The following is a 16204-nucleotide window of genomic DNA, read 5'->3' on the forward strand; positions in this document are numbered from 1 at the left end:
GCAAGCAGCCCACAGGCTCAAGAGCCAGTTCTGTGAAAGTATAATAAAATGGATAAACAGTGAGACCAAAGTTATTAAGGTACTGTTAGAAGAATTCTCTTATAAAGTGAGACACTCAGAGTAATGAGCTTCAACGCATTTATTTACTTGCAAGGAAGCAAAAGCATTCACAGTGAAAGACAGCTGAGTTTTATTTATGCGCTTCTTACAAAGTTATCCTGGGAACAGATGTGACACTCTCATAGAAAGCAGTTACACAGTGTCCACGAGTCTAACTGTGCTTTGGATGACAGATAGCACAGGGACCACAAGACCTGAGAGGAAGAGATTAGAGGGAAAGAGAGAGCGATGCATTCAGCTTGCTGTAAAGAGTGCTGCGTAGCTCTATTTTCAGAGTCTTGCATAACTGTAACACTTTTCTAGCACTTAGCAACTAATCCATTCACTCAATAATCGACAAATTCACAAGAAAAATCATATAAACCAAAACATTCCACAAACAAAAATGGAGTTTCATACATCATTCCTTCAAAAGCAAAACAGTGCAAATCATTTCAAATGTGTGGGCACATTTCAAAACAAATAAACAGCTTTGCTTGTTGTAACAAAAGGATCCTCATAACTCACGTACTTGATACTGTTTGGTTGAAACACCCTAAAACCTCAGGATACACTTTGACCCAGGTTAGCAGCATAACAGCAACTTTTATTAATGTGTGGATTAAGACATATTTTTAATGCTAAAGTATAATTATTGTTGTTATCCATGAAACTTCAAATTTACTGCTTTACAACAAAAGCAGAAATTTTAACAAAACTAAGTCACATTACTTTTTGGTTGATTAAGATGCTAAAACAGGAAACGTTTGTTTGTTTCCCTGACAACATTGGATGAAGATGTAGATGAACAAACACTGTAGTTCACATAGTCTGCAGGAGGTTGGATCAGACCTGCTCAGTGGTTTGTTTGCACTGATTCCAGGTCAGATCAGCTCTGCTTCACCTGTATGGGCTCAAATTGTGGTCATAAATATTTTGTACTTGTAAATCAGGCTTTGTATGTGTAAAAACAATTTGTGTGTGGACTTAGCCAAAAAATACGTGTGAAACTCTGCACTCAAGTTTCATGTAACAAGTATAAATTTTGACCCTGTTTTTCTTCCTTTCATCTGATTGGCCAATGTCAATCACAAATTTAACTATCCAATCAGAGAACAGATGGGTTTGGCTGTCGGAGGGGCGCTTTATGGAGCTTCAGGTCCTTGAAGGGTGATACAGTTTGAAGCTGGAGGATCTCTATATAAATATCTGATAGCAGTTAGGGCCCCTAACTTTCAGCAGCTGTTGAAAGGATAAAGTTGTGGTATATCAGTGGTTAGAAATACCATTATTACTTTAGGATTAGTTTAACACAAAGTCAGGGCTGACCCAGGACCATTGCTGTGAGTCACAGTGCGCAGCATAAAGGTCCTTTCACATCGGACGCAGGATGTGCTGCTAATGCTAACTGCTAACTAAAAGCCAAGGATCCAGAATTTGTTGCTGGCTGCTGGGCTCTGTGGGTGTTTTCAGCAGCTCTACCTGTACTAGATGCACCTGCTTCTTGTCTTTTCTATCTCTGACTTTATGTGAACTACAAGAGTTTGTTTTTTTTGCTGGTTCTTTAAATGTTCAATAAAAACATGTATGCTAATTCACAACGAAGAAAGCTTTGTAACCATCCCCAATAGTGAAGACTGTCATTTCCACAATACTGCCCCGCCCTGTTGAAAAGGCTGTGGAAGTCCCTGTATTAAGCATGTAAACCTGTGACACATAAATCACCAAACTTAGACACCACAGACTGTTTTCCTTCGTGGTGATGAAGGGAAACGCTGGGCTGGCATGTATAAGGGCATTTATTCCCTTCTAGGACCTGAAGCTCCATAAAGCACCCCTTCAATAGCCAAACCCACCTGTTCTTTGATTGGATAGTTAAATTTGTGATTGACATGACATTGGCCAATGAGATGAAAGGAAGAAAAACGGGGTCAATATTCGTATTTGTAACTTGAAACTTGAGTGCAGAGTTTCACACGTATTTTTTGACTAAATCCACACACAAATCTTTTTTACACACACACACACACACACACACACACACACACACACACACACACACACACACACACACACACACAAATTCTTTTTACACATACAAATCCTGATTTACAAGTACAAAATATTTATGACCACAATTTGAGCCCATACACCTGGTTCAACAAGTCAGAAAACTTCAAATGTAAATAAAGCTCCACAGACAGAAAACAAATGAATCAAGACTGAATTAAGAAAAACATTCAGTAATACTGTTTGTAAAACAATGAACAAACACATTTGCCACATAAGACAAATCACTTCACAGGCTGAAGTGATGTGTGAGCGGTGTTGTGAGAGAGAAATCTGCACCTCTAAGGTAAATAAACCAAAGTGTCTGAGGACAAGGAAAAAGCACAGCTTTCTGAAATGTTTGCGTGATGACTGATATCATTACTTCATCCTGTGAGACTCACTGTGGCTCAAAGTAAGAAGGAAACAGCTGGAGAACAAACTGAACCTGATGTGCAATCGACATGGCAAACAGACAAGATAAGATGTGTTTGAAATAAAATTTTATAAAAACTCTGAATCATTTCATTTAATATCTTATTGTTATGTACTGACTTTATCTCTGCCTTACAGTTTTTGAGTCTCTGTAGTTCACAGAGTGTCTGACAGACAGAGACACACTAACACAGTCTGAACAGCTTTGATGATAATCAGAGGGATTTAACATCAAACCAACTCTGGGCGTGTGTGATGTCTGTCTGCTGGATGATCAGATCCTCTGTCTGTACCTCAATGTTCACTGACAACACAGAGTCTGAACAGCAGCAGGAGAAAAACTCTGAGACATTTCAAACAGGCTGCAGTTCATCAGGACGCTGCCTCTGCTGTTGTTTATGTTTTCTGTAGATCAAAAATCCAACAACAGCAACAACAAGAAGCACAGCAGACACTGACACACCGACTTTCCATCCTGATTGACCTGCAGGTAAGAAACAGATGTTCAGAAAAAACAAGCATAAGAAACAAGCAGGAATAGAACAGAACAGAATAGCTCTTTTTAGTCGTTGAACACGTAAAACCAAATGTGCTGGAATAAAATATAAATAGCTGAGAGCAGGAATAAATAGCAAACAGGAGAAATATCTATAACAACAAGATAAAGGCACATATTAGAGAACAACATAGTTGCAGCAAAGTGCTTTAAAGTAGTGCAAAGAAAAGACTTTGTCCAAATAGAGTTCATGTGTGTTTGCCTGCGTGATGATGGAGGTACTCAGACCATGGCTCAGATCGGTGATACGGGTCTGCAAGAGTGGGATGTGGAGGGACAGTGTTGGTTAACAGTGCAAATGGCCGAGAGGAAGAAGCTGTTAGTGAGTCTGGAGGTTTGGGACTTGATAGACCTGAGGGGTCAACCAGAGGGCAGCGGGTCAAACAGGTGGTGGGCGGGGAACAAAGGGTCACCTGTGGTGGTCCTGGTCTTCCTAAGACAGGAGGATCTAGTGATGATCCCCAGGGGTTGCAGAGGGCAGACAATGACTTTTTGGGCAGTGGTAATTACCCTCAGTGCAGCCTTGTTCTCAGTTGTGGCCCTGTGTAGCAAACACCCAGGCAGCAGGAGAACACACTCTCCACTGAGGAGCAGCAGAAGGCCAGCAGCAGCTTCTGGTCCAGGTTATTCTTTCTCAGGACAAAGAGCAAGTGCAGTTGCTGCTGGGCCTTGGGAGTTGGTGTCCAGGTGAGATCAGTGGAGTTATGGGTGCCCAGAAACCTGAAGGTGGTGACAGATTCCAAGAATCCATCCATTTTCTTCCACTTATCCTGGGCTGGGGTGCGGGGGCAGCAGCTTAAGCAGAAAAGCCCCGACCCAGCCACCTTCTCCAGCCTTTCCAGAAGAGCACCAATGCATTCCCACGCCAGCTGATGGATATTATCTCGCCAGCGTGTCCTATTTCTACCCTGGGGCGTCCTCCCTGTGGGACATGCCCAGAACACCTCACCCAGGAGGCGCCCACAAGGCATCCTAGTCAGTTGCCTGAAACACCTCAGTAATAAGTAAATAAAAGTTTATTTGTATAGCACCTTTCAAGATAAAAATGACACAGGCTGAGGAGTGTGATCCCCTACAGATGGTCGGTCAGACTGACTGAGGATGCTTAGGAAGTCTGTGATCAAAGAGCAGGTGGCAGAGGGGATCTGAATCCTAACATAACTCTTCCTGATCTCCATTTGGCTCAGTGCTCTGTGAAAGGTGTTGATGCCGGCATCCTCCGTGGACCTACTTGCTCTGTAAGCAAACTAGTGGGACAAGATGGCAGTTCGTATGGTAGTATGCAGTGGCACAGAACTCCAGACTACTGCGCACCTTTTTTGTATATTTGATACCTTTTTCTTACATTTTCCTGCAACACACTGATCACTTTCAGTTGTTAGGAACTAATAGAAATTGCCCACCACCGGAACTTGGACTTTGGACGGACAGTATCCTACCCGAGATTGTAAAATCACCATGTGCTGTGTGGGTGAGTTTGGGAACAGACGGCACAGGGAGAGAAAATAAAAGCAGGATGCAGAGCTGGCTATCATATCTAGCTGCGATAACAACATAATCACTTCCAACTTATAATCAGTAAACAGCAACCAGGAAGCAGCTTCACCTCTGATCACACACACACTGAACTCTACTCACTCACCTGGAGGATCAGCATGCAGGTAGACACTGGTGATGAGACTTAAACTTTCTCTCTGTCTCTGAACACGACAGTCGTATGTTCCAGTGTCATTAATCATCACATCCTTCAGAATCAGAGACGCGTCTCCATCCTTCATCTGTCTGTCCTGCAGATCCACTCTGTTCTTAAAAGATGGATGCTGGTTTTCTAGATCGAACTGCCCATTCTGCTGCAAAAGGACATGTTGTGGCTCCAGGTCAGCTCGGCTCCACTCTACAACTATGATCTTGTTGATGCTGTTTGGAGCTCGACATGTCAGAGTCACGTCCTGTCCACACTCAGCTGTGATGGTTTTCTGGTCTGAAAGAGGAAACAACACAGGAGAAAGGTTAAAGGTCAAATTACAACGGTTCACTTCTACAGCAGCCAAACAAACAAAAACACACCAACACATCACTTTTAATTTAAACATTTGATGAGCTGGGACAACATCCTCATTTGGATTTGACAGTGGTGGATGGTTTCTCAGTTTAGGTCATGCTTCATAATAAGTGCCCAAATGCAGGACTTGTTTCTAGAAGGATGTTAGAGTCACCAGTTCAAGCAGATGATGTTCTTTAGGATTATTTGTCACTCCTGCTTATATGTTGTAGATTGTAGCTGCTTTAATCCACAAAGAGCAGAAAAGCATCAGAAGCAGCAGCCTGATCACAGCCTGAACACAAAGAAAACAAATCTACTGGAGCTCACAACACTGGTTATTATGGGACTCTTTTAGAGGACACTCTTTCCCCACACTGCACAGCTACACCTGAACTTCAGCTTCCTCCACCTAAAGCTCCAAATTTGACCCTTATTATTCATAACAGTATAACTGTGCATGACAGTAGCTGTGTTTTGTATAAACACTTATACAGTGAAGCGTGCTGATAATATGAATAGTATGAAAATTGCTCTCAGGGAAATATATTTAATACGCAGCTTCCTGTTTTATGGCAAAGTTAAATCTCACCTGCAGAGACGAACACGGCAAACATCAAAGTGAATGACGTAATTACAGCGGACATTTCCGGTGTTCTGACTCTTAGTTTGTTCTAAATGTCTCAGTCTGTCCTGGGATTAAAATTTAGGCTGAAAGAAAGCAATTGGATCAGGAACGTTTGTTTTAAGGAAGTTGTGACGTTGTGACGATTGGTACGCTGCACTGCGGGGTCGAGTAGAAACAAGCGCGTCACACCAGAAGAGGTGAAGTCGAAAGAAAGTTTTATTCTTTCTGTTCTTGAACCATCCTCGCAGGAAAAATCTGAACCTGCTTCATGTGTCAGTCGTCATGTATGAACCGTTTTTGTCTTTGAAGCAGAAGTTTTTGTCTCTGCACCGAGTTTGTTTCCCACAGCAAGTTTCGAGCTCACATCCTGCTGCACCTCTTCCTGCTGCGATTTAGGCTTCAGCTCCGAGCAGCTTATCAAACAACACCGCGACACAACTCTGACTAACCTGAGAACCAGCAGCAACTTGCACCAGTTTACAAAACCAGTAGCCTGTGGAAATCACCACTCCATCCAGTGCTGTCCGATTAAAGAACAAAGACTCATCAGTTTTAGAATTTGAGGTTTTCTGCTAAGTTTCCTCCTTTTCTATGGAGGTGAATTGTAAAGTGAAACCTTCAAACTGATTTTTTTTAGCTTTTCTTTTAGCTTAAAAGACTAAAAGTGAGTTTTAGAAAAAGAAAGAAAACACTTACTGTTGTTCTGAAGGACGTCTGGAACCCTCGAAGGCCTCTGTGGTCACCAGGGTGGAAAATCTGAAAGACAATAAAACACACATTAGATTTCTTTGTCTAATGTGTCAATATAAAAATAATTCTATGAGAATTATTATTAATAATTTAACCAGAGTGACACTCAGTTTGTTTTATAACAGTTAAATCTCACCCGCAGAGACAAACATGAAGCCTCATCGAACATCAGCAACGTGGAGCAGAGTGACGCAGTTACAGCAGACATTTCCGTGTCTCTGCTGCTGCTGATCTGACTCTTAGTTTGTCCTAAATGTCTGAGTCTGTCGGTATTTTCACCGAATAACTGAACCTGAGTTTAAATCTGACGACACAAGTTTAAATTTAAGGTTTAAAATAAAGCTGAAAGTCACTGACTGTTAGAACAGATCTGTCGTTCAGCCGCTCGGTCTAACTCCACACTTCAACGGTGTAACGTCTCGTACGGAAGTGACGTTGAAGTGACGTCGACCAATAAAATTATCGAGCAATGATTTCATGGTTCAGGATTTACAGGGTTAACGTCCGCTAGAAAGGAAATGACATTTTAAATGAAGTCTCACTCAGTTTTGAAACAGTTTTTCTGTTCAAACATTTTTGTGGGTGGATGTTAACCAAACTGTAACCATGACAACTGAAACTTTTTACCTAAAACACTGAAAATGATGTTAGAAAAAGACAGCAAACACTTACTGTTGTTCTCAGGAAATCTGTTAAACCCTCAAACACTCTTCTAATCATCAGGATGCAACAAAAATCCATATAAAGATAAAAAATGTGAGGTTGGTATAATCCATCTGCTTTCTCTGTAGGTCAAAAGGAACCTACTGAAGGCTTATTCAACACAAGCAATTAGAAAAGATAGTAAATTAAAATACTGCGTGGGTGAACTCGACTGTGTACAACCAGCTGAACTAACCTGTCGATCGTTTTGCTTTGACTTCCTGTTTTGCAGACATCTGCTTAGCAAAACCATTCAACCCACAGTCGACCACAATTGCAAAGTGACAGACGAATTAAAGTAAGAGGAAATGAACCTGTAGAGAAAACCTTTCACTCTGTCTGTCAGTTAATTGAAATAAACTTGTTCTAATGAATAAAGTCAAAGGTCATGACCTCCTGCACAGCTGTTCTGAAGAACTTTGTCCACCTTTGATTGTCTTTAAGTTGTGTTGGAGCCACAGAGAGCAGATCTTTGTTCTTCATGGAGAACCAGTGAGGCTGTTTGGACTTTCCTATGAAACATCAGTGCAGGAGTCTCTCAGTACATCTGTTTACAGTGAGGACAAAGAAGCAGCAGAAACACACACAGAGGAAACATGTAGAGACAGGCAGCAGCAAATAGTCCGCAGGGAGAGAGGGCATGCATCAGCTGCAGCACTTCCTGGAAATCACATGATTGTAATCACTAAACAGCTAAAAGAGGTCATTAACACTTAATGTTGTTCTGAAGGGTCTCTGAGACCCTCAAACACTCTTCTGATCATCAGGATGGAAAAACAGTTTTGGAAGTTTTATTCCACACAAAGAAAAGTTTTTTGAAAAATGAAAACAGTTCTTTAGAAAGCAACAAGTTCAAATCTGTGGGTAAACTGCACTGTGCCCCAAGTAAGCACAGACCAACTTCCTGTTATCTCCCTTTGATGTTATGTCTATACAGACACGTCTTATATCTGCAGTGCCCATCACATGTCTGAGTAAGAAATCTTGATGAATGTAGCCGACGTTGAAATATGTGTGTGGGTTGCCATGACAACAGCAGAAGAGCGTCTGAGATCGTTATAGTTTTTCTATTTGTTTTCTTTATTTGGTACTCATGTTTATGTGTTATATACTTGTGCACTTTGTGAAAAGAAGTAAGTGGCTGGGATGGATGTCATATTGATAGCATCTTAGCTGTTTCTAGTTTTCACGGTGCGCCGTGATTGTGAGAGGAATAAAAAGGAATTGTGGACGTGAAGCGTGGATTCTTTTGACCAGAGTAGATACACAAAGCAACAGGAAGTGAACTTGTTTCCATAAAACAGGTTGAACAGATGTGCAGAGACAACGCCCCACTCTGTTTGTGAATTTAGATCATCTTGGTCTGATTAATAAAAGGTCGTGACCTCCTGTACAAACACAAAACAGAAAAAAGGACAAGACTCTACAGGCCTCAGTGATCAGGGAAAATGTTGAAGTTCATGACACAATTAGAAAAAGACTGCAAGCTGCACTACATGAGAGAAATCTCCATTGGCAGGTAAGATAAAGAAACTATATATATATATAAAAACTATTTTACATCTTTATAGTGAAAAAAAGAATATAAACAATACTTGTGTGTGCACGAATATGTTAAGAAGTATATTTGATTGTTTGTTCTACTTTTTAAAATTTGTTTATACAGTAAAACTGTTAATTTTCATTTGTTGCCTCAAGGCCACACTGTGCAGTTAGCTTAATTTTTTTCAGGCGATATAATGCATTTGCATATGTGTGTAGAGATGTGTTTGTGTGCATTTATATGATCAAAGTCAATGTTTTTTACTTCACAATCTACCGGTTCCCACTGTTTCAATTCTTTGGAATTGTTTGCCTTTTTTGCAATCGATTCCCTTATCGACTCCAGTCGCCCCGAATGACGTCACCACGTTGCGGAGCGTCATTTACCTGGCAGGAAACTTGGCGCCTAAGCGGCTCAAAGGCTCAAAAGTTTGGTTATACTTTACGAGAACGGATCACAACAGGGCAACTTGCAATACTTGCAAAGTAGATATTTCATTTAAGGGAGGAAACACTACGAATATGCAAAAGCATTTGCTCACAAAACACGCGATAACCTTAAATGAATGTCGTGTTTTTAATTCCGCTCCGGCCTCGTGAATCTCAGCCCAGCAGCAGCGGTAACGTTTGCACGTCCTCTCCCGTTAATGCGGCAGGTAAATAATCAACTAACAGTGCATATTATAGTGTATATAACAGTGTATATTAAGCGTGATCTGCCTTATTACAAAACCTGCCATTACTGTGCATTTAGGTGACCATGATGAGAGAGACAGACAGAGTCTGGCTGGCTCAGATGCCGGTGTTCTGACAAAACCTTGTCAAAACATCCTACCGTAGCGTAAATTTATGGTCTTGTCTATCAATCCGTGCTACCTTATCAGAATTTGCTACCTTACGTAGTTAATGGCTCCGTCGTATAGGTAGGACGTTCAGATGGCCAAATCACACTTAAAAACTTTGAGTTATTTCGCTAGGACATTAAGAACATGCTTCCTGCTGGGATTTATTTAGGTAGCATGTTCAGATGGCCAAATCACACTATCAAAACATGCTTCCTGCACACAATCATCTAATGTTGACAAAGAATGCAAAGAGACATGGAGGGGGAAAGACAGCTCTTTTTATTAGAAGTTGTTATGTGTTTTCCTTACATTTTTTGCATTTATATTCTTGGTTGCTCTCTTTATATTTTGCACATGCAAAATGTGCCCATCTTTGGCAAGATTCACACTGCACCTGGAAAGGAAAAATAAATAGCTCATATTATGTTTGGTGAATACTATTAGTCAACATTTTAAACATGATTAACAAGTAATGATACTAAGACTTATGTGTTTCTTTTGTTTTACCATTTCAATCATGCTGCGGTCAGCGTCAGCATCTAACATGGAGCAAACAATGCAGTAATCCTCAGCGTTCCCTGAAACACATTCATGGTTAGGTTTTAATCAAACATTATTTATTGATTAATTAAAAAATAATAGTAAATTTGTTCCACAAATACTTCATGGCAAATTAGTCCCCTGAATTTTTTAAATTAGACTTAAAGAAGGGTCTTATCTGAAAGTGTTTGAAAAGCACTATTTAAATTGGAAGTACACACTCTAACGTGATAAGGACTTTACTGGACTTACCTCGATGTTCAAGTAGGGTGCAAGCTATCTGCATTCGCTCCAGCACAACTGCTTCTGTAGTGGTTAATACTTCACTGACCTCTCCAAAAGCAAGGTAGTGTTCTGCAAACTGAGATTTCTCATTATTATAATGTAAACTCCTAATTGTAGCTAACAATAAATGGAATCATTTGAATAAGGGTTACCTTTAACAGCAAAACTCTGCAACTGCTGGAATCCTTTTGCTTGTTGTGTTGCATAGTCTGTAACTGCCACTCCATGGTGTCTTCATGCCCTCTCATCCTCAGAAAATTCCTAGTTGAACAAAAATGTTTGTAATGAAACAAGAAATGTTTTATCTAAGAATAATACCTCAGTAATAATGCATACCTCCAGTTGCGCAGAATTTTCCTGTCATAAACACCTTCATTCCCCATGGGGTCTATGAGCAGTATTTTCTGTGCAGAAATGTTGACAATCTAAAGAAAAAGTTAATAAATTAAAAATTACTATAGTTTTTGCCACTGAAAACCTATTTAAGAATAACACTTTCAGCAAGAAACTGCTTCACAAAGAAATTAATAACTACATGAACACATACCACAAGAATCCAGTGCGTACCAAAGTTCACAGGGCACAACCACATGTCTTCAACTGGGAACTTCATCTGTGGGATTGGAAGTGCAGAGTAATTTCGATTTACTTAGGTACCATGCATCTCAGGGTGTTTTCAAATATAGTGTTGTTTAAAGGAACTGAACTCTGTCCTCAGAAATAGAAATGAGTCAACTTTTTGGACCACTTCTTAACTTTCAACTTACCTTGGTGAGGCATCTGAACTGCCCAGAAAACAATGAGCTTGCAACTACTGAACAGAGCAGGTGTGCAGCATTCTGTAGAAGTATACAAAAATGTTACAGAACAGTAAATACATTTTTTTGTATTTCAATATAAGTGGGCAAAGAACATTTCTTACTTACCTTTCGTCTCTCAATGACACGGTGCAGGTATGCATCAATGACCTGTTTTGAAAAGTCAGAGTTTATACACCAGCAGCAACAAGTTCTGAAGTAACTGCTTGAGTACACAAAAACTTGGAAAGGAATATAATTGCTGATAAAGGTTCTTTCTGCATATACTGGAACTGGGTATTATGATCTCACAGATGTCACAACATCTGTGTTGTGGTTGATAACATTTTTTCCTATTGAAGTGAATGGGTGAAACCTTATCAGAGTTTTGCAATACAAACCCCCCCACCTACCCGCACATTTTAAACTATTAATGGTGTCTGCACTGCAGATGCTTCAGAAGGAGCAGCACTTCAAAATCAGAATCAATAATGATAAGTTCTCTTACCTCATCAGAAAGCCACCGTGACCCCTGCAGTGTTCGTAAAGAGGAATCCAATAACTTGTATGGTCCAACAACTGACTCCAAGCGCCCAGTATCCTTTGCACGCCATAGCCTCTTTACTAAAAGAAAAATATGATAAGTTAGCTCAGGCATGCTTGAGATTTTTAGTGGAAAAGCTGGGTAAAGGCCAACGGGCCACAACAGGAAAAAAGTCAACACAATAAACATGCATTGTCACGCAGAGAAATAGGAAAGGTACAGCGGGTGGGCAAAAGAGAAAATTACTGACAGGCAGATCCATTTCCAGACTTCCACAAGCTCAGTGCACGTTGCATGTTTCTTTACATCCAATATAAGTTGAAGACTGCAAAATGCAAACAAAGTCATGCAATGATCAATCATGTTGCAACGCCAAACTGGCAACAAATGACCAACGGGCCAAAAAGAGTTGTTCACTATGCCACCTTCATTTTCTAAGCTTTGTGTCTGGGAGGGAAGTTCTTGTTCACGCGTTTCCGGTCCTGGAACAGAATTAAACTCCTTGCGGGAGCAACAACTTTTGTCAGCCGTTTTGGGTGCATAATGAATAATAGAGGGTCTGGTATCCTCTGGACTTTGCTGGTACTGAGGGTTAGCAGTAGGATGGCAGGGGGGCATCTTCAGGTCTGTGCTGCTGTTCACTGTCTGACTGACATTTACATGGTGGCTTCTTCTGTACGGCTTGATATGGTCAATGCTGTAGTGATTTTTTAAAGTTGCTCCTTCCGTGTTTTTTAATCTCACACATTTGCCAGCGATGTCTTGAATGGTGTAGGGTCCTGAAAAATCTGGATCAAACCTTCCTCCCTTCCTTCCACGTTTCCTCATGTTCAAGAGAAGAACTTCATCTCCAACGCTGTACACAAGGTTTCTGGACTTCTTCTGGACTCGTCTGGCATAGGCTTCCTTTTGTAAGTCTTGGGACTTTGCCATATTTTCCTCTACAGTTTTTTTAACTTGCTCTTGTGTGTCTCTTGTAGAAGATACAAAGTCACCGTAACTCGACTCCTCAGGGAGAATGATGGAGGACAGCTAAAATTTTCACATTTTAAATTACAATTAAAATCATAAAGACAAATAATGCATGTGACACATGAACTGAAAAATCTAACTATAATAACTCATGTTTAAAAGTAAATATACTATTATAAAGCTTTGAGCACAGAAAGCCACAAAGATAGACTCATATCATTTTTTGTATAGTCATTTTTACTCTTGATACACTTCCATAGGTGAACACATTATACTTAAAGGTCTCCTCAAGATTTATTACTTTACATAAAGATACAAATATAAAGAAGTAACTAGTCACTTTATCTTTTAAATGTATCTTGCATATAGAAGTTAAGCAGTGAAGATTAAAGCTGCAGCCAATATCAATATGTACAATTTCCAATTAAGATTACATTTAATTTATGCATTATCATAGTTGTTGCATAAATAGAATTCCTTAATAACACTTACTGGGACTTCAACAGGAACTTCAGAAGGATATGTAGCTTCTCTCCCATACATTAAACGGAATGGTGTGTATTTGGTTGTGGTGTGGACCTTGGACCTCAAAGAAAACAGTGTAGCATCCAGATACACATCCCAGTCATTCTGTTGACTGTTGACTAATTTTCTCAGGGCTCTACATGTGGACATAAAAAAACACAATAGTGACAGTGTCTTAAAAGCAAATGAAATGTTACATACAAATAAAACATACCTTTTTATGTTGTCATTTGTCTTTTCGTCTAGGCCATTTGTCTGAGGGTGATACGCTGCTGTGACACTTCTTTCTATTTTCATTAAGCTGCAAAGTCTTGAGTTGAGCTTCAAAGAAAAAAGAAAATTGTTTTTTAAAAACAATCACACAACACCTTTAGCCTGGCAGCTACTTGGCACACTGTGGCCAAGTATTTACCTAAAGAGGTATGGAAAAGTAAACTTAACACTTACCTCGTTAACAAATTCTCTTCCTTGGTCGGATAAAATTCGTTTTGGGCAGCCATGTCTATATATGAGTGAGCACAACTGATGAGCTACCTCAGCAGCACTTTTGCTTTTTAATGGAAAAGCCTCAACCCATTTTGAAAAATAGTCTGTTGCAGTCATAATGTACTGGAAGCCACTAGACGTTTTTGGAAGAGGTCCAGTTAGATCTATTCCGATTAGCTCCCAGACATGTGACACCTGTCAATGATAAAAGAATCACATTAATATGTAATGTACATTATAACATTACTATTTTCTACTAAAATGCTACTGATATTACTACACTGCAGTGGTTGCACAGCAGCCAATGGTTTTCCCATTTTTTGACACTGGTCACAAGCCAGGACCTTAAAACATATTGAACGATCTTTATATTACCCAACAATCGCAATTAATTAAACAACAAAATTGCAAATGTTCTATAAAAATACTCGATCAAGTGGCAAAACAGTGTTAATTACTGTACATCATCCTGAAATCTGGTACGTGTCTTCAGGATAACTATGCATTCTATTGGTGCACTATTAACATGCTATATATAAATAACAACTTTAAAAATACATACCCAATTCCCAATGTCAACCGACATGCCATACCAGTAAAATCTGGAACAAATTGCAGTTCGAGTCTTGAGTACACCAGTGTGTCCACCGATGGGACTTGAATGAAACTCTTGGAATAGTCCCATGGCTTCTTCTTTTGTTTTTATCACTCTCCTGTTTCCAAACGAGAGCACTCCGCCTATATTTAAAAAAAATGTAAATTAATTATAACATGTATTTAACCAATAATTACTTTTAGTTGTTTATTTACATTACAATACTGACCCTTCAGCCTGAATTTTGCGGCGTATATCCTAAGGGTTTGCCTCTGGGACTTATCGTATTCCGATGGGTAGGACCCAGCAGACCGAAACATGAGCAGTTCCTCGTATTTGTTCTCCATAACTAAGGAGAAAATCGGACAATTTCAACATGGCTTCGGAATCCATACAGTAAATAAAACGACTACACGACGTTTTCACGCAATTAACAAGTATGCGGTGCAGTAGTACTTTCTTCGACATAACAACGGAGCGTTTATTCAACATAACAATGGAGCGTGGTGTCCAGTAACTGCAGGAGGACTAAAATAAATTGAGAAGGTTTGCAGAAGTTGAAAAGCACAAAATAAACACTTGGAATATGACTTCGAGTGAGCAGCAAAACTTATAATACAAACCTTTTTTCGAAAGCAACGAGATCGGCACAAGATCGGGGTAGGATGAAATAATAGGCGTGTACTATTTACCCCGGAAACAAGGCCGTTTTGAATTGTGCGCATGCGCAGTAACAACAAGTAGGGCAGCTTGATGGGTAGGACGTTTTGTCAGAACACCGGCAGTTCTCGCTGCAGTCTATCGCTAGCGTCTCCTTTCAGGATAGACGAATGTCACCGAGCAGCACCCATCGAAGAGCTGTGGATCTCTTAAGATCTCACTGTTAGGTTTGTAAGGCCATGTTACTCCTAAATTTCTATCTTGTTCAAAGAGAAGATATAAAACAAAGTTCTAAGCTAATCGACTTTAGTGTTCTCCTTTTTTAAAAAGAATTGATAAGAGAATCGATGAAGAATCGAATCGTTAAACAGAATCGAAAATCGAATCGAATCGTGAAAATCTTATTAATGCCCATCCCTAGTTGTGGGGACACAAATCTGGTTACACAGTCACATTGTGAGGTCTAGCCTACTAAATCATTCAATGTTATTACAAGCTTTTTTTTTTGTAAAATAACAAAATATTAAAACAACTTAAATATTCTTTATAGTGCTGTTTTTCCTTTCTATAACATGTTAAACACAATATTGTGCTACACTCACTGGTGCAGAAAATGAGACTCACTGAGTCTTTTTTCCTGTGGATGGATAATCTCAGGGAAATCATATAAAATGTTGATCTGATCTGCATGCACCTCTAAATGCCGACAATGACTTCAGCTGAACTTTGCTAAGGAAGACAACAGAAGCAATCAGAGACAAAGAGTCTGCAGTCAGTGATGCTGTACACAGTTTATCTTTGAGTTACCATGGTAATTCAAAGATGAACACACCATTATTCCCAGTTCAGTTTCAATGTATTCTTTTTTTTTTTACTCGAGTGTTTTTTATGATGTTTTTACAAAATAAACGTCTGAAGAGCTAAATTATGATGATTGTTCCAAACTAAGAAAATGAAACGATGGACAGAAAATTCAGCAGCAGCTACTAAATTACCAAAGTGTTTCCAGCAGCCCTCCTGTGTGGCTGCAGTTACAGCCACACAGTGGTAAAATCAGGTTTTGTGTGCTTTATCCCTTTTTGTGTTTTTTTGGGCTGATCAGCCACTATTTAAGGTTCCCCTTTGTCTCTTAGTTAGGTCCGTTTGTTTGAGT

The 16204-nt window shown here is 39.7% G+C and overlaps 1 protein-coding gene and 2 long non-coding RNA genes across 5 annotated transcripts; all 3 read right to left on the minus strand.

The window, feature by feature from the left end:
* Positions 1-124: 124 nt before the first annotated feature.
* Positions 125-7018, minus strand: LOC105940519 (programmed cell death 1 ligand 1). Of its 3 annotated transcripts, none has more exons than XR_001342289.3 (4): positions 6916-7018; positions 6505-6564; positions 4782-5120; positions 125-3067 (listed from the first exon to the last, which is right to left on the minus strand). XR_001342289.3 is itself a non-coding variant. In XM_014413049.4 (3 exons), exons 1-3 carry the CDS (start codon positions 5825-5827, stop codon positions 2937-2939), a joined length of 525 nt encoding a protein of 174 aa, XP_014268535.3. In that variant the 5' UTR covers positions 5828-6198; the 3' UTR covers positions 125-2936. The 3 variants fall into 3 exon arrangements, 1 of the variants encoding a protein (XP_014268535.3); XR_001342288.3 differs by having other exon boundaries at positions 6695-6997; XM_014413049.4 differs by lacking the exons at positions 6505-6564; positions 6916-7018 and adding an exon at positions 5773-6198.
* Positions 7019-9933: 2915 nt separating this feature from the next.
* Positions 9934-10538, minus strand: LOC143416909 (uncharacterized). Its single transcript, XR_013097154.1, has 3 exons — positions 10440-10538; positions 10155-10225; positions 9934-10041 (listed from the first exon to the last, which is right to left on the minus strand). It is a non-coding gene; the product is annotated as an uncharacterized LOC143416909 (long non-coding RNA).
* Positions 10539-10809: 271 nt separating this feature from the next.
* Positions 10810-13987, minus strand: LOC143416910 (uncharacterized). Its single transcript, XR_013097155.1, has 8 exons — positions 13758-13987; positions 13525-13631; positions 13278-13446; positions 11778-11893; positions 11399-11440; positions 11240-11311; positions 11020-11085; positions 10810-10897 (listed from the first exon to the last, which is right to left on the minus strand). It is a non-coding gene; the product is annotated as an uncharacterized LOC143416910 (long non-coding RNA).
* Between the last annotated feature and the right edge of the window lie 2217 nt (positions 13988-16204).

The sequence above is a fragment of the Maylandia zebra genome, linkage group LG3, assembly GCF_041146795.1.
Source record: "Maylandia zebra isolate NMK-2024a linkage group LG3, Mzebra_GT3a, whole genome shotgun sequence".
In the NCBI taxonomy this organism is placed as follows: Eukaryota; Metazoa; Chordata; class Actinopteri; order Cichliformes; family Cichlidae; genus Maylandia; species Maylandia zebra.

What these genes read in the sequence shown, in the direction of transcription:
- LOC105940519 (XM_014413049.4), bottom strand. Translation starts at nt 5,827, where the DNA reads ATGTCCGCTGTAATTACGTCATTCACTTTGATGTTTGCCGTGTTCGTC. An exon ending in TGCCGTGTTCGTCTCTGCAG is followed by an intron (nt 5,121 to 5,772) that starts GTGAGATTTAAC and finishes TTCCTCTTTCAG; the next exon opens with ACCAGAAAACCATCACAGCT. An exon ending in CCTGCATGCTGATCCTCCAG is followed by an intron (nt 3,068 to 4,781) that starts GTGAGTGAGTAG and finishes TCTTACCTGCAG; the next exon opens with GTCAATCAGGATGGAAAGTC.